At 32.8% G+C, this 19,406-nt stretch overlaps 1 protein-coding gene across 1 annotated transcript; it reads right to left on the bottom strand.

The window, feature by feature from the left end:
- Nucleotides 1-2,992: 2,992 nt before the first annotated feature.
- On the bottom strand, nt 2,993-9,363 carry LOC139489074 (zinc finger MYM-type protein 3-like). The gene is made up of 3 exons (XM_071275188.1): nt 8,914-9,363; nt 4,824-5,537; nt 2,993-3,588 (listed from the first exon to the last, which is right to left on the bottom strand). Exons 1-3 carry the CDS (start codon nt 9,276-9,278, stop codon nt 3,177-3,179), a joined length of 1,491 nt encoding a protein of 496 aa, XP_071131289.1. The 5' UTR covers nt 9,279-9,363; the 3' UTR covers nt 2,993-3,176.
- Between the last annotated feature and the right edge of the window lie 10,043 nt (nt 9,364-19,406).

Consider the following 19,406-nt stretch of genomic DNA (forward strand, 5'->3'; position numbering starts at 1 on the left):
ATTTTATAGCTAGGAGAGCAACACATAATAGGTTCAATTTTTTATTATAACATCATGGACAGAGTGTTAACTTTACAGTTCTTATTTTCCCTCTGTTCTTTATTGCATTTTAATAAAACTTTCCCAGAAATATCTTTATATGAGGCCATATATTATTGCATAGCTAAATCTTAATTTTGAATATTTTTTGTCGATTATTTCCGTAGATAAAAATATTTGTTTCATTTTCTTACATGTTGCAAGCGAGGGTACGTATCACTAATATCTGGCAATCAGACACAAAAATCACTAGCTGTATTTGTGGAGCATTCTTAGCGCATGCTTCCATCGAAAAAAAATCTCAGTTAACATGAGAGACTAGCGAGAAATTGTCCAAAATATCTCAAATTTTCGATTTTTGAAAACCCCCCTTTTGACCTTTGAATGCAGTTTTCAAAAATCTGCACCAGTTTGGCACTCTACGACATGCCTTAATCAAAGGATATTATATTTATCTACAAAATATGACCAAAATTAGCCGTGAGGTATTTCGGTCCATTTAATTTTCAAATTTACCTTATTTGTCACCGTACTAATAATGGTATTTTAACAATTCATACGAGAAAAAAACAACGGCTTGATTGATTTATAAAACTGTATACGACAAACAAATATGATATATACAAAAACAAACAAAAACTACGGTACTAAGTTACAGGTTGAACCTCTGTTCCTGACTTATTTGTACGATTTTCATTTATAATATTTAGCGCGGTTAAACATATTTAGAATTTCAAAAACAAAACCATCACACATGGATTATTTTATTTTATCAATTCCTAACTATTATAAATTTTCGACCATATTCGTCTTTATCTTTAGATATCCCATGCATTCTAAAAATTGGAGAAGGTACACCATTGCTAACACGTTTAAGTATGACAGACTAACTTTCGACCAGAATGAATAAGCGTTCTTCTATATAACAATCTTAAATATTCCTTGTTGTGTAAAACACTTAAGAATGCCAATTCCACACACGTACACACATCCTTATATCTTGCCTTTTACTTCTCCTATTTACTAGTATGTCCCCTTTTTTCTATTTCTTCATACTTTTTTTTCACTTATCTAATTATTAGGTCCATTTTAATTCAACAGTGTATCCATATAAATGTATCTGAACGCTGACATATATATAATAGTTGTTATATCATATATATAAGAAAGAGGCGAAAGATACCAAAGGGGCAATCCCACTAAAAACACCGGGTTGAAGAACCAACAAAGCCACAGCAAAAATGAAAATCAACAAGACACTCAATAGTCCACAAAACACAACAAACACAACATTGAAAAATAAAATCTGAGCAACATTAACCCTGTAAAAAAACGTGATGATTTATGGTTTTCTGGAAGGGTTAGCAAATCCTGCTCCGTTTGTGTCGTATTATAATCATATTTTCGACAAGACTTCTTTGTGCCATGTTCATTAATCTTATGTTTAAAGATATACAATGTATATTTAATTGAACTTTCAAATCCGTTGTCCTGGAAGATCTTTAATCCAAGGGGTCCTAAATATTCATCTTTGATGATCTCACACGGTGTCATAATTTAATTCCTTGCGAATACATTCATAAGAACCGACAATTCCCATCTGCATCTTTTAAAGATTTCAAATATTGTAAAAATAAAACGGGGTACCACATTACAAACCCAGCGTCACGGAAAATCTCATCTAAGGCAACTAGAAAATGTTTAAGTTTGTAGCTATTAGATAAAAAATACATGGATTTCTGGCAAACACATTTATAACGGACGAATTTAAAGTTTGTTTTGGCTGATAGAAGAAATTTCACAATACAAACTGAAATGCAAAAACGCACAAACGCATAGCGATGTTTATTCAGGACAATAATTACTTATATATTAACCCCCCCCCCCCCCAAAAAAAAAAAAACAAACAAAAAAAAAAACCCAAACAACAAAACAACAGAATTATATATGAACTTCCACCAATGAAGGTTGTAAAATACTATAGGTGATACTTAATGCTTAACGTAATGTTCTGTTTGTCTTGTTTGTCGTGAAGAGCAAAAATTGCACAAAAATAAAGGAATCATCCTTTAACTAAAACAACTCTTGAAAAGTCATCGTTGATGGCTAAAGGCTATTCATTCCTGAAATCTAACTTTTGTAACGCTGTTCTGAGTGTTCAAGATGTAACTTGCATCTAAAATATTGGTAAAAACAATTGAAAACAGTGTCTGTATAAAATGTACTACAAATTTAAAATAAACGAATGAAAGCCGCTGGGATGCAGTCCAGGACTCGGATAAGCACATTTAAAAATATGACATCTTACATGAACTGAGTGCAAATAAGTGCCATTAAAACATCACCAAGGAAAGATCGCCGAGCTTTTATTTTTAAATTTCCACGCAAACTGATATAGCTCCAAAGGTTTTACCATGAACATTAATGGATACTCGTGTCAATAAGAAAGCTAACGCGGAAACAATATCGGAGTTGTTTAAGACAAATACATAGGTCCGGCTGGGCGTTTGTTGCTTTATGTCTCCCTAGACATGGCCTTTCATTAAAAGATCCCTTTGCGGATTTTGTGGATTATTTGGTCTAATGTAGAGGGTAAATATACAGTCTACGAGCAAATGCTTCCTGCAAAAATCATATTTAAATTATGAACCTAATTGTTTGTCACTGGTTGTTAGAAAACCTGGCATATAATTCTGCTGTTTATTGGAGTTTCTTTACAATAAGGGCGTGAAATTCATGACATAATCTTAAATTTAAATGCCGAAAGTAAAACAAAAAAGTCATACATGAGTTAGAAAACGTTCGAACTCGAATTGCATCCGTTCAAATAACCCGATGAACTTCACATCTGTTCCAAAAATTCATCAAGCGAAAAGTATTCGACCTTGGTATTAAAAGTTATTTTTAACCAACTATACATAATTTTAAACCATTGTTGTGAAATTTTTCTATTCAATAAGCGTGGATTCTTTTTCAAGAACCCACTGTGGTTGAACAATGAGAGAGCCTTTGGCAAAACTCATTAAGGCTACAATAGCTCATTATCGAGTATTGTTGCCTGACGAGTATTTATCACTGAACCTTCGGGCCGATAAATCTGAAATAAGTTCAATTACAAAAATGAAAAGACACTGCATTTAACTTTTATTTACGTTAACATTAACATTTATATTAATGTCTAATTCCTGGTTTCCAATACAGATTTTTTTCGACACTTCTTGTTTTTTAGGCACATCTCCGCGAATAATTCCGCATGCGTCTCGTCGCATGGTCTCACTGGTTCTTTTATACTCCCTCACAGCATCACTCCTGTGTCCAGTTACCTCTGATATTATTTGCTCATCAACGCCACATTCATATAAACGGGTTGCAGCTGTTGCACGCAATGAATGGTTTGACCTAAATCCCTGGATTCCTGCTTCTGTGCACATTTTTCCTACGGTTGCAGCTAGGGTGTTTAAACCAATCGGTTGGGCTGTATACCAAATGTTTTCCTTTGGCTTAGATAAAGGCCTCAGATAAAACACATTAGTTTTTGTCTGTTCTGGGCTGAAATGAAAAAGTTGAATATTTAATAAAAAAAAATCTAATTAGGCATTTATAACAATATCTATTTGTAATTTTGATTCTACGGGAGTTCGGGAAACTGACAATCCTGCTCAATTAAGATTAAGAATCGAAAACGCATGACACTTGCGTGATTTTGAACGCCTCGAATAGGATTTTTTTTTTATATCAAATCAATAGGGAATTACTAAAATCAATGTGAACAATGGATTTCGTAAATACTATTTAATATATAAATAGTTGTCCTGAACATTCATGAAATATTTCCCACTGGACGTTAAGCAACCAACAATCAATCAATCAATATTTAATTCTATACTGAGTAAAACAAAATTAGCAACATATATTTTTACTTAAGAAAAAATATATCAAAAATGTCTAAAATTCGGAAATAATTTGTAAACTTTGAACTAATGTAACAGCTGATCGTATATGTTCTCTTTAACGCAAATGTATTTATGTCTATACTTAGAAGTGTTTTATGGTAAATATAAATTCTACAAATTTGTTGCTAACCTTTAATTACTGAGTATACTATATATAATTGAATAAAAATGTTCAAGTACACCTTTAGAGTACGCCCAACTTAAGTGACTAAGCAATGACGTTATGGCGATTATAAACAATAATACATTTATGATACCATAACATGGACGAACATGTGAGTATTTTGTTTTATTCTTAAAAGGTTATCAACTAAATTCTTAAAAACAGTCAATGGTTTTGCAAAAAAATTATTAAAAATCCTGCAAGCTCACAAGTTTACTTAGACACTGACCATTAATTTTTTTCAGGGGTACGAGTTTTTATAATTATAAATTATTTGATTTTGAATTTTAAGCAAACTCATAATTGTTTTGGATGAGCTTGTTTCCATTGCGATTGGTGAATTAATAGATAAAGTTAAGTTGTAAAAGAAAACGCCATTAAAGAAAGAACGTTTTCGGTCATTGTCGAAGAACATAGCATGTCCCTATCAAAATAAATAATCATTGAAGTAGTTAATCAGTATAAATCAGTCCTCTTTTCTGCTGCTATTTAAATGTAACATCACTTGCAAGTTGGAAAATCGACCACAGAGAGGGGCTGAATTATTTGTATTTTGACGTAGGTTGATTAATGTAATTTGCGTGAAATGTCAAAATAACTTGTTGCATAATTTATACATAGCATTAGTCGTTAAATGTGCTACAATTTAAGTTTATCTATGTACTTACCAATGCTCTATGTACTTCTTGTATAGTCGAACTATACATCTATCTGGGTTGGCTGTATCTTCGTAGGCGTAGACTTGTTTCTGTTTAATTCTTCTTGTTTTTAATCCACCTTGATTACTCTTAGAAATATCTTCAGAATATTTTAGGCAGGTCTCTCCATTTCTTTCCAATATAGTAATTTGGGAATTCTTCATTCTCAAATTTCTGTGCTCTTTTCCAGCCCGAAGAGCGAAGTGTAAACCAATTAAATATACTATGGTGTCCACCAGCCTTGCTGGATTGCTGTCACCTAAGATACCTCTCTGCCACAACAGTTCTTCCTCCTCAACTAGAATAGTTTCCGCTTTCTTCTTGTTAATGCCTAGTCCTGCTGCTGCCCTCTGTTTCATGGTGAAATCCAAGGTGTTTTTCACTTGTAAAAAGGCATCCTCGTTCAGGAACTTATAACATTTTCCTTTTTGTTCAAAATACATTTGAATGTTAATCAAAATCTCGTACAATGTTTGACCCGGATAATCTTCACCATTTTCTTTTATAACTTCGCATATGAATCTAGATAACGAATAACACAGTTCATCTTTTGTCATTTCTTCAATATCAGGTGCAATACAACTTATATTCTCGTCGCGTTTCGCCAATTCATTTCTTTCCAACTGCCATTTTCTAAAAACATTTATCGCCCATCTCATCTTTTTCTTTGTATTATCAGCAGTACTGAAAATAAAAGACAATTTGTCAGATTTAAAGCGAAGACAGATGATGAAATATCACAATTCTTTGAACATGCTAACAGACAACATGCACTTCTAAAATTTACACACGAGAAATCACAAACTAAAATGCAGTTTTTAGATGTGCTGGTATTCAAAGGTCTAAGATTTAGAGAAACAGGAATCTTAGACCTCACGACATTCCGAAAAAAGACTGAAAATTATCAGTATTTAGAGAGATCCTCATGCCACCCATCCTCTACTTTCAGAGGCATAATTAAAGGAGAAATGCTTCGCTTTAAGAGATGTACGAACGATCCAGTAGATTTGCAAACACAATATGCGTTATTTTCTGAGCGCCTTATTAAAAGGGGATATCCAAAAAATGAAATTAAAACTGTTATGCAGGAAGTGACTGCAAAACAAAGAATAGACACATTAATGGTAAAGCCCAAATCTGTATTACAGTCGCCTCCCTTGGTATTCTCCACAGTGTTTTCAAGACAGAAATCACACATAAAGAACAATATCTTAAAACACTGGGATAAATTAAAGAATGACGAAGAGGCAAAACTGTTATTTGATAAAAGACCTCTGTTTGCCTTCCGTAGGCATAAAAACTTGAAAGACATAGTAACATCAGCAACTCTGAATAATTAATATGTTGCAGACTATGAAAAAAGACTTTGTTCGTTATATTGATAAACAAGGTTAAGTAGATAAAGAGTATAGAAAAATATGAGTCAGACAGATCATGAGGTGTCGAGCCCCTAATAAAAATTACAGTATTTTTATAATAAGTGTCACTATGCAATGGCTTGGGCTCCTGACGATGGACATGGCCATGATCAATTAGTTAATTCTAATTGGTCTAAATAGATGTTCGAAACACCTTATGATCTATGGAGTTGGGGTGCTGGGATAGGCTTTGACAACGATTTATTGAAACACATTTAAGGGACTCATTAGAATTTATAAATATTATTGAGAAATTGCAGGTAAAACCTGACGCCTACTTAGTCAGTTTTGACATAAAAGAAATGTACAACAATATGTCCCATGTAGAAATGATTGACGCAGTCAAGCATGCTTGGCCTACGATAATTAAATGTAAACATACGATACTTTTGCCTCCGTTGCGATATATATTGGAACTTCTTAAGATAGTTCTTGAAAATAATGAATTTATGTTCAATGGTAAATTTTATAAAACTTCAACTGGAGTTCCAATGGGAAATAGTTTATCACCTGAAATTACGGATCTGAGAGTTTATGAAGTCTTAAATAGTATTTTAAGGACTTTTCAACATAAACAGAAAATATCAAGTCTCTACAGGTTTAGGGACGATGGCTTTTTTATTTACAATGAAGGTACAGATGATGAAATATCACAATTCTTTGAACATGCTAACAGACAACATGCACTTCTAAAATTTACACACGAGAAATCACAAACTAAAATGCAGTTTTTAGATGTGCTGGTATTCAAAGGTCTAAGATTTAGAGAAACAGGAATCTTAGACCTCACGACATTCCGAAAAAAGACTGAAAATTATCAGTATTTAGAGAGATCCTCATGCCACCCATCCTCTACTTTCAGAGGCATAATTAAAGGAGAAATGCTTCGCTTTAAGAGATGTACGAACGATCCAGTAGATTTGCAAACACAATATGCGTTATTTTCTGAGCGCCTTATTAAAAGGGGATATCCAAAAAATGAAATTAAAACTGTTATGCAGGAAGTGACTGCAAAACAAAGAATAGACACATTAATGGTAAAGCCCAAATCTGTATTACAGTCGCCTCCCTTGGTATTCTCCACAGTGTTTTCAAGACAGAAATCACACATAAAGAACAATATCTTAAAACACTGGGATAAATTAAAGAATGACGAAGAGGCAAAACTGTTATTTGATAAAAGACCTCTGTTTGCCTTCCGTAGGCATAAAAACTTGAAAGACATAGTAACATCAGCAACTCTGAATAATTAATATGTTGCAGACTATGAAAAAAGACTTTGTTCGTTATATTGATAAACAAGGTTAAGTAGATAAAGAGTATAGAAAAATATGAGTCAGACAGATCATGAGGTGTCGAGCCCCTAATAAAAATTACAGTATTTTTATAATAAGTGTCACTATGCAATGGCTTGGGCTCCTGACGATGGACATGGCCATGATCAATTAGTTAATTCTAATTGGTCTAAATAGATGTTCGAAACACCTTATGATCTATGGAGTTGGGGTGCTGGGATAGGCTTTGACAACGATTTATTGAAATAAAGTCCAGATCCCTAATTTAAATTTACGACCATACAGTGCTGTAGCAACATAAGATATTTCGGTGATTCTATATTTATTTTCATTCTATAGCTCATTTCTACGCAATTAATTGATACGGTTTCATCATAAATACTTAATATATAAGAAATATTTGCCACTGGACGTTAATCAACCAACAGTCAATCAATTTTTAACATTCCGAACAAAAGCTTGATTTTTTGGGTTGCAGTCTCAACGACGAATATAGAATTATCTGTCAGACTTCTATAATGTGACACACATGCATTCGGAAATTACCTCTAAATCATTCTTTGTTCATCTAAAAGGTTATCAGAAGTTATCAAATATAATTCATAGAGATTTTTTTTATAAATAACAAACATGAATTATCTTAAGATTGTTGGTAAAGGAAGGTTTCATATATATTATTACAGCTAATTTCCTAATGCTTGTAGAGTAAAACTTTGGTTGGCTTGCTTGCTTTGTTTGTATAATTGTTATTCAAGCTTTGCAATTGACATCTGTAAACAATATATATATGGCATAGTCAAACCTGTACATATCATATTTGAATTTAATTGGGCATTATCCTAATATGATTGTACAATATACGAAAAATGCAAGCAATCTAGCCAAAGTCTTTCTCTACATGCATTAGGAAATTAGCTGTAAAATGATTTTTATATACAAAAAACAGACATTTATCAAACATATATAATATATGGAATTTGAAAAAAGAGAGGAAATCATGATGTATCGATTACAATGGAACTGACACATACTTACTATATGTACACGAAAAAGGCAAAAAAGACAGTTTTATAGCCGTTTTTTATATTTAAAAGTTAAAAGAAACGATTTCAACATGGGGTAAAATCTCGCACTTTAATTAATTCTAAGATGTAACCTAATCCGAACCAAGAGATATTATTTGCGATATATATCGATCACAGCTTTGTGCATATCATATATGTATTACCCCCTTCCACCGTTTGACTGATACTGCAAGTATACATGTTGGTCTTTTGTGGAAAGTTGTCTCATTGACAATCATACCACATCTTCTGTTATATAATTTAAGAAACAAAATTTGTTTACCTTTTAACTGCAATTCTTTTAATCTCGTCGTCAGACACGATTCTTTTTATTCTTTTGTTGGTGTTTTCTGGACCGGTAACAGTTGCAGCAATGGAGATGGGTGGATGTTGGGTCTCGATTTGTTCAGCCCATGCAGCTAGGTCATCGTCAATTTCAGCAGATTCTAGGTCTAAGTCTGAGTTACCATTCCCAATGAGGCTAAACACATCATCTTGGTCAAGCAATTGAAAGTTTGCAGTTTGTATATCTTCCAATTCATCTGGAACTGGTAATCCAAAAAGGGAGCATATGTCTTCAGCTGGTTCATCAGGTACTTGGGAAAAACGATTCTGCGTCAGGAATATGTCGTCTCCGTCTTGAAACATTTTGTGCAGTATGTTTAATTAGAATATGCTTTGCTTAAATACACTTTAATACACATTCGGATTGTTTCTTTGTTTTTTACTCCGAATAAGTTTTCGAAAAGAGTTCATGATGAGTTAAAATCAGAAAAAAACAGTACATTTTGTTAAATGAAGGCTCGATACAGGAATAATAAGGTATAAAGGGGTGAATAAATTTATCGTATTTCAATGGTATCATTAAAAAAAGAAATCTAACCTATTTTCCATACAAACTTTTTATATTTATTCGACTCCAATAAAAAAAAATATCAATGAAAAAAAAAGTTCTGTTAAAAAAAAATCCCCTTTATTGGACATTACCGTCTCTCTATATTTAGCTTGCAGTTCAAAGGTATATATCTTTTATTTTATATGTATCCAGTCGTGAATAAACGAAAAGTTTAAATAAATTTTATGAATCTTGGAAAGTAAAATATTGTTTCAACTATGTTTTTTAAACTGTTTACGACAACTGCTTAAAAACAGTATCTTATAGGTACAATTGCCAATGTACTTATTGGATATTAAAAATAAATAGAACATTTTAGAAGAATTTCAATTCATAAATTCACATTAGCACAGCTTCAATTGAGCTATTTTAGTTTTTTTAGATGACTCAAAGATTATTGTAAAGTTCGAGTTGTTCACGTACACTTTTGAGTAACCCTCCACACCAATCCACCCCAGCCCTGTCCATCCCACCCTTTTGTCAGTAGAAAAATAATATTTGTTTTAATCGATCTACGTCGAGTTGTAACACATAATTATGATTCTCTTAGGTATATAATTATATATTCTATGGGGTTTTTAGGACTTAATGTCACGTCCAGTGGGAAATATTTCACGCACGATGAGTGATTTCTTTACAGCTATAGAGAAATTGACAAATAATTGTAATGCCATCTGTTTTACATTTTGGTATTCTAATTTCACTTCTAGCAACATATTTAACTTAACACGTTTTCAACGTAAAATTTAAAAATTTATTTTTTTTCATATAAATTTCGCATTTCTTGTTAAAAAAAAATTTACGTAGGTAAATGATACAGTAATTTACTAATGAACATACGTACGTTAATTTATAAGAAAGACGTGATCCGTTGTTTTTCTCTCACTGATTATGTTTGAACTTTTATTTATAAATGCATGGTTGAACATGATAACATGGGTATTTATATTCACTTACAATACCTGCTAATTAAGAAAAGGCTTTAATTTTGAAAAGAATTCAACACAATAGTTTAAGTGATAGATACAATGGATAAGCGTAGATTCATGAAAAACAAACCATTCGCCCTCCGGGCTCATGGTTTCTTTTTCAAGAATCTACGCTTATCCATTGTATCTATATCACCTAATGATAATAAACTAGAGGCTCTAATGAGCCTTAGTGATCACCTGGGTCTATGTGCATATTCAACAAACAAAGGATACTCTCCAACATTGTAAACAAGAATAGAATTCATGTCAAAATCTGTTTTTTTTGACCTTGTATTGCTCAGTGATGTGCTGTTTGTTTTCCTTCTATCTTTGCTCAAAACACATTAGGGGATAAAAGAAGTCCTTATTTAAGGACAATAACGCCTATACAGAGTCACAGTCTACTACTTAACTATGTCAGCAAAATTTGACTTGTTAGTATATCTTGACTTGCTGATCATTTTAGTGATTTAAGGTGTATCTTTATCTATTATAATTTTCTTTGATATATGACAAAACGCAAAATAGGTGGTGAAAATCGTCTTTAAGGTGGTATGGGAGTATAGATTAAAAATGATTTTGCCAAAACTTAGTAATATTGTGAAATGTTCAAAAACATAATTATAAGTATGATAGGTAAACGAACATTTTCTCAAGATACAGGTTGTGACAAAATGACACATTTTGTATGGATTATACAGGAAAAAAACAGCATTATGTGATCAGAAGCTAAACTTAATGATAAAATTGAAAACAAATGATACATGTAGGAGATAGCTTTTAGAAAAGAAAATGCTTTGAAAATATTAATAGACAAGAAAGGGTCACCGTGTTCAAATGTAAAATAGCAAAAGTTCATGTAGATTCTTTCAGAAAATGCGCTATTTTATAGTTCTCTCCCCTAAAAATACCAATTTAAAAACATTACTAATCAATCAAACAAAATCAAATGGTGCTACCTTAATAACAAATTTGTCCTTGGGTTCTCTGTTATTTACAATCCAAAAATGCGGAAAGAAACTACATTAAAGGGCAATAACTTCAATAAGAAGTCGCCTTCATATTGTCTTTATTGTAGATTTAAGATATGAGGCAAAATACGCAAACCAAAAAAATGGTCAAAATCATCATCAAAGGACATTTACTGTAATAAGGAGTCTATTAATGATTTCGACCATGTTGTCTCACTTGTATAGAACTAATCTTACTGATCATCATAAAGTTTTTCTGTCTCCATGGTCTCTATCATAATTTTCAAAATAGTAGGCAAACACGAAAATAAATGGTAAAAACCATTTAAGGGCAATAAATCCTATATCAAATGGGAAATAGTCTTTTGAACACAGATAATGACTCCGCTTGCATTTACCTTTAGAAAGGGATATGACGTCGCGTACGGTGTTGGTGTTAGTTTTGGTAACGTTATTTTGACGTTATTTTTCATGCATTGTATAAATAACGTCGTACTTTTTTTATTTCGTGCAGCTCAATTATACAGCATAATTTATATGAGCGGTTTGCTTGACTTGCTACGCATAGAACCGAAATGCAAAAGTGGCGCATATATTTTTTAAGTACAGTTAAATTAAAACGGAAAAATAATATTCATTTACATTAGTATCCCCTTGGAGCAAAGATATTTTCTCTTTCTTTTGATTGAAACAGGATATTTAAAAAAAAAAGTTTAAACCACTGTCTTTTCTGCTGCTTTTTCTTTTAGTTTAAACATATTTATTTATAGTGGATTGGGAAACAAGTTATTACAACTTATATTAATCCTTTGAGGGTGCGAATGCTTCCTTGTAGCCTTAGCCTGCTCTTTTCGAAATCTAAAAGAGTGACTTTTATGTGCAAGAGATGTTTCTTTATTATTATGAGGCTGACTTCATGCAGGAACTTCTTAGGAAGAAAGATAAGAAGTTAGCAATATCCTTTAACTCTACTTTCCGCTATATAGATGATGTTCTTTCACTAAACAATTCAAAATTTGGTGACTATGTGGAACGCATCTATCCAATCGAACTAGAGAAAAAGGATACTACAGATACAGTTAAGTCGGCTTCATATCTTGACTTACATCTAGAAATTGACAATGAGGGTCGGTTGAAAACAAAACTTTACGACAAAAGAGATGATTTCAGCTTTCCAATTGTGAACTTTCCATTTCTAAGTAGCAACATTCCAGCAGCACCTGCATACGGGGTATATATCTCCCAATTGATACGATATTCCCGTGCTTGCATTTCCTATCATGATTTTCTTGATAGAGGTTTGCTGCTCACAAGGAAGCTATTAAACCAAGAGTTCCAAATGGTGAAGTTGAAATCATCCCTTCGTAAATTTTACGGACGCCATCACGAGTTGGTTGACCGTTATGGAACAACCGTTTCACAAATGATATCGGATATGTTCCTTACGTCGTAACTACAATCCCCTTCCCTTTCATGAATATGACCTACCAAATTAGACTATTTACCGGATTTGTAATCACTTAAGCAACACGACGGGTGCCACATGTGGAGCAGGATCTGCTTACCCTTCCGGAGCACCTGAGATCACCCCTAGTTTTTGGTGGGGTTCGTGTTGTTTATTCTTTAGTTTTCTATGTTGTGTCGTGTGTACTATTGTTTTTCTGTTTGTCTTTTTTATTTTTAGCCATGGCGTTGTCAGTTTGTTTTAGATTTATGAGTTTGACTGTCCCTTTGGTATCTTTCGTCCCTCTCTTATATTGCTCTCTCTTAATAAAACACGGGTCAGTCATTTATCGCCCCCTTCCGACGGACTATCATTGTTTCACAAGACCATCATACTCGCAAATGGTGCATGTCAAGGGCTTATTCTTTTATCCGCTTTTGATCATTTCCGAAAATAGAATTTTTATTAGTTGAATCGTTTGTTTCATCGCCTGTATTAAATGGTAAAAGAATCAACAGTTAAAAGCAAATTCAAATTAACCACAATAAAATTAATTTAATAAATTTGCCAATTTCATAAACAAAAAGAAATTTAATCTCAACTATGAACAAGAAAACAGATGGACGCAGATAATTTTAGCGCAAAACTACTAGGGGACATTTTAGCGCAGACATTAGAGCCCATTTTAGCGCAGGATTAATCCGTTCAGCTGGATTTTCGATAGCCCATTTTAGCGAAAACTTTCCTAGTTGAATAATACTAAAACCACGAGCATTAATTTATGCTGGTTTAATATTAAAGTTGTATGTATATATATGTTCACTTTGGTTCATCATGGAAATAAAAGTAGTTCTATAGTTGTCACTCAGCTATTTACGTTTTTCTTGATACTATCATCAAATTGCAAACAACAACATATATAAAAATACAATGTATAGGCGAATGTACACCACAATCTAGACAAGATAAAGAGAAAAATCTACGGAAGCCGATAAGTGCCATTCAAAAAAAATAAATTATGTCGTAATTACGACATAGCATGTCGTAATTTCGACATAACATGTCGTTATTACGACATCGCTATGTCGTAATTTCGACATAACATGTCGTTATAACGACATTGCTATGTCGTAATTTCGACATAACATGTCGTAATAACGACATACACTATGTCGTTTTAACGACATAGCTATGTCGTAATAACGACATCGCTATATATTTAAAATAATATGTATTATGATTGCCAAGAGACTAAATGACACAGAAATTAACAACTATAGGTCATCATAATGCCCTTAATAATTAGAAAAGCCCCCACATAGTCAGCTATAAAAGAGGGACGGTCGAAAGTTACTAGAGGGAGAGTCTCCAAAATGCTGTGTGGCAGACATTGTTATTAATTAATTATTAGCTCCCTTGGTAAAACTCCAAATTTCCTATTTAATGTATTTCATTGTTAAATAATTACATGAAGCGTAATAAGTATATATTTGTTAATTGCATAGCTTTTGCTATTTTAATTCATTGGTTAAAGATATTTATTTATATTGTAAAGTTTAATTTTTGCATCGTCGCAAAATCTCTGGTACCTTCTTTGGTTACCTGCTGTAAGAAACTTATATATTTTTTATAGATCCCATTGAAGTTAAACAAAGTGCCGATCGTGGAAGGGCTATATAGCCTGTCAAGGTCAATAAAAACTTCTATTTGTTTCAGTCCTACCAAGGCAAGCCAAGTTGACTCCTCCCTGTAAAAAGCGCAAACTACATGGCTTCTTGTAAAAAGGGTGAACTGAAGTATTGATTGCTCTATATCTACTTTCAAACGGTGGGCACGATGTTCCTACAACCCCTAGGATTTAAAACAAAATCTTCAAAATTTCATCCGCAAAACAAAATAAAAATGTTAGAAAACACGAACCAATATTAAAACAAAATCAATATATGTTTTAAATTATGTTTTTACAGCTCTTCATCATTAGTAAGTAATACCTAGTTTATTTGAGGATTAAAATAACAAAGCTATGTGAAAAAAACGAATGTCCAACGTTTTATTTATGAAAAACTGTTTTAACTCTTATGTAAAGTGATCCTATTTATTATTCTCTGATCTCTTTGATTCTTGGCAGGAACAGCGACATGTGTCGGTTCTTTGTGGCGTTAAAGCCGTTTTTTTTGCCAAATTTCATTTGACTCGGTGGCTGCATATTAAGCTGGAATAAAAAAAATGTCCAACGACGTATTTCGTTATAGTGCGGTGACAGAAGTGTAAAAAGTCGTCTAGATCGCGAGTTTAATCTCCCCAAATAACACACGACTAAAAAGGGTCTTAACTTAAAGACAAATATGTCTTCTTTAGTTTTTGCCCTGTCGTCAGAGTTTCGTACGGTCACTTTTTTCTAAAAAGTCGTTTTAATGACTGGTAGTATATTGGAGAGTTTCAACCCCCCTTTTTCAAAATGAAAAAATGTGTATGTTTGCTTACATTTAATTGAAATAGTTTTTCCTGAAGTTATTTTTATTTGTCAAAATATTCCATTCAGTATTTTATTTTCTTCTAATCTATAAAATTTGCAAACTTTAGACTATTTAAAATTGAGGTAATTTTAATTGCAAATTCAGACTCAAACTTTAGTTTTCTCTTCATAGTAGTAATAAAAATTATCCCATAATATTTTAAGCATATAATATTTAATAAAACTAATTAGTGATAAAAATTTCGGAGCCAAAATATGAAAAAACCTTAAGAAATCAATGGAAAAAGAATGGAGTAAATATCTTCAATTTCAACACGGAACTCAATCACTTGCCTTCCGTCACATTTTGTGTATTAGTCAATAATTTGCTCTCAAATGATATATGAAATTACACCTTTTTCGCTATTATATACACATATTTTCAATTAAAGTGCACTGATATATGCCACATACTTTGTTTGTATATGTTTATATTCTATGTTTTTTCGTTATAAAACATCAAATATACTTTGTCAGAAAAGTCTTATTGTAAAACCAAAATAATTGACGGATAGTTTCAGTAAATATTCCGTGATATGTCAAGTCCTTTGCAACTTGCTCCATAAGTTCAAAGAAAAGACAAAAGTCGTTACATTTTATGCAGTGCATAATATGCAAAAATAAAACCTCGATTGAAATTTTGAGTCAATTTACCAGTTTAGGGAAGTCAATTTTTGTATCTGCATTGCATAGAAGATTGGATGAGGTGAACATCAATATAGATCATTTCTTCCGGCTGATTCTAATTTAAAATATTCTACATGTAAAATGCAGTCTAAACTAATTTATTTCTATAGAAATTCAGTTGTCAAACAACTTCAACAAGTTCAAGGCAAATATAACATAATATTTAGTAGCAAAATAACTATTCAAGATGCCATATAAGCTTCTAGTCAATTGAAAACTGACCTCAAAATCTCAATGTCAACTGTAATAGACACATATTTCATTCCGCTGCAAGTTTACTTAGAAAAGACATCGAAACTCTAAAGAAGACTACCCAACTTCGGATGAATTGTCTCTTCCTTCTTAATTCAGCCAATGCCTTCGTATTTATTGCAATTCATTCTATGTTTACTCAATGAAAATGCATACAGCCAAGACTATTCTCAGGAAATGGCATCAGAGAAATTGTGGAAATGCTAAGCAATTGTTGAGACAATCGTTTTTGTTTTACTCCTTTTCATTTAGGATTGGCTTTACAAATGTACCATGAGTTTGGTTCAAAACACCTTGTTGAAACATTGAATGCCAATGGATTTTATGCTACTTAAAGTAAAGTGCGACGCTATCTAATGTGTTGCCAACCATGAAATTGAGCGAATTCAAGATAGTGTGTACGTCTCGTATAATGTTTCCCCAGCATCTTTGAGGACAAGCATATGGATGTCATTACACCTTCCTAAACCCCTTTTAGATCTCTTTTAAAATCCTGGATGAATTGATAGGGATGGTTTGAAGCTGGTATTTTTTTTTTAGGAACAAATGTCTTCGGACTTCCTACAATACCTTGTCTGTACTTGTAAAGAAAAACTCAAAATAACGTGTTTGCTTTGAGCAGAACCTTTCATGTGCAGACCTGTGGCCATGAGTGAAATGTGTAGAAATATTAAAACATGTCTTGTGACGGTTGATGAAAATGAAGATGATGGAGATAACGGTTGATTTGGTATAAAGCTTGTTGCACTGGTACACACGGTTCCAGTCCCGAAGTTAGGGGAGTGTTGGCGTGCCCTTAAAAAAGTTAAACCCCGCCAATATCTGTATTTGTCTGTTTCAAGTCACGATACGGTAATGCAGTGTTTGTCGTTTGTTTCTATATACTATATTTGTTTGTTTCTTATTTATTTTGTACATTAATCAGGTCGTTAGATTTTTTGTTTGTTTTACATTACTCATTTCGGGAATTGAAGACTATGCAGTATGAATTTTACTCATTGTTGAAGTCCGTACGGGACCTATAATTGTTTTATGTCTCATTTGGTCTCATTTGGAGAGTTGTCTCATTTGCAATCATATCACATCTTCTTTTTTTATATGGAATACTTTTGAAGTTTGGGGTACGTTGCAAGGGATAAAAGGGGGGATATAGTTACAAAACCTATAATGTAATAGATATTGACCAGAGTTAAATACACAACAAAAGATAATACTATGGTAGCAGTAATAATTGTGAAAAAAACCCAAAAGCAACGAGTAGTCTATAAAAAAAAAACTGAAGTATCCGCAAATTCAATTTGAGGTCATATTTGACTGTAGTGTTCTATGGCTTTGGTTTGATGACTCACCCACTATGATAGTTTTAAAAAAAAATTTAAAGTATTGTCCTGCATGACACTTGATTTTTACCTGAAATTGATATCTTTCATAAGGTTAAGGTGCTCTAAACATTTTATAGGTTGAAAACTTGATTTTTGAAGTTTTGTTTATAAAACGTCGTTTTAGGATTTTTTTGGATAAAAAAATCTCAATGATTAAGGTTTATGTATAAAAACAAACATTACTAAAGCCAAAACAGTATCATTTGTATATAGGTAGAGTTTAGAAATAGAAAAAAATGTCAAAATTGAAACCCTCCCAAACTTTCACAGATTTTTACATATGACCTTTGATCTCAATTTTAAAAAAATGTGACCATATCAAGTCCTGACGACAGGCATATTATTATAGTACACGATTTCCTCTTTCCAATGATATATTATGTAGGTGTGTGTTCGGTGGGGAGATTAAATTCCAAAAAACCTGCCTTCAGTCACCGCACTATTAACTCAACGACTGAAAGTGAATTTTATAAGTAGATATAGCAGAAAATGAATAAAAAGAGTAAGACACTAGTCTAATAATATCTAACAAAAGTACAAATATTTGCCTCATTGTTCGTGAGTTAAAATATTGCTGATTCAATAAAATCTTCTCTTCACAGTCGTTTTTCTAACGGTAGCCATTTTGTCCAAGTTGATATTTCATTTTCAAAGCAGTTAACGCGTATTTTTTGTAATTGATCAAAACAAAAGTTAGATACACGAAGAGTAAAAAATGCCAAGATTCTTTTCTCATTAACTAAACCGTATACATGTACTTCCGTCCCATCTTTCCTTCCTACATTACTTGCGACAGTAGTGCATTTTTAGTTGAAATAACTTAAAGGGTAAACATTATTAAATCGATTTCCACAACTCGAGGTAATTTTTGATAAAATGACATCACAAAACGAACAGAACCAGAATCAACCAACAATATAAAAAACCGAATAAAACTTGCAAAAATTAATCGAAGTCAAACACCCTCTTCGATGCTGCATTTTAAGTGTAACGTCGTGTTGCAAGAACATCGTGCCCAACGTTTGAAAGTAGAAGTAGAGCAATCAATACTTGTTGTTTAATTAAATGTAGCATGGCTGCGTCCAGGCCTTATTTTGGATGGCAAAATTCAAAGCAATTTTTATAAAAATATGGACAATTTACTGTGATAAAATCACATACTATGCAGCGAACACCTAGATCAAATGCAGGCAATAGATACAAGGATGTTCTTCGATCCCTGACAGGAGGTAGTGACCGCACAATGAACAAGGAAACGTTGACTTTCAGTTCCCCTTTATTAGCTACTGCTGAGGAAGCTCATGTCAGCCCTATGTTACACGATCCATCTCCTCCTCCTATAAGTGACCAGCGAGTACATGTACGTCGAGAAACCCCCCTCTCGGTCAAGCCGTCTAGACACCCTAAAAGTACTACAAGTATTCAGTCCGAAATTGAACAGTTAGAAGCCCAATGTGAACATTTGAACCTAGAGCTACGTAAAGCTAAGCTAGAGAAAGAACAGTCAAACCTCACCAAAGCTCTGGTCGTAGAACTACAGGCACTCCCATCGAAGGAGGCAGAACAAACCCCAATCTCAGGTATACAAATTAAAAAAGCTAAGCAGATCACTGATTATTTGTTTCTTACGTCTCTTGATTCGATTGAAGAAGAGGGCCA

This window comes from Mytilus edulis, chromosome 9, assembly GCF_963676685.1.
Source record: "Mytilus edulis chromosome 9, xbMytEdul2.2, whole genome shotgun sequence".
Taxonomy (NCBI): Eukaryota; Metazoa; Mollusca; class Bivalvia; order Mytilida; family Mytilidae; genus Mytilus; species Mytilus edulis.

What these genes read in the sequence shown, in the direction of transcription:
- LOC139489074 (XM_071275188.1), bottom strand. Translation starts at nt 9,278, where the DNA reads ATGTTTCAAGACGGAGACGACATATTCCTGACGCAGAATCGTTTTTCC. An exon ending in AAAAGAATTGCAGTTAAAAG is followed by an intron (nt 5,538 to 8,913) that starts GTAAACAAATTT and finishes TTTTATTTTCAG; the next exon opens with TACTGCTGATAATACAAAGA. An exon ending in AAGAAGTACATAGAGCATTG is followed by an intron (nt 3,589 to 4,823) that starts GTAAGTACATAG and finishes TTTTCATTTCAG; the next exon opens with CCCAGAACAGACAAAAACTA.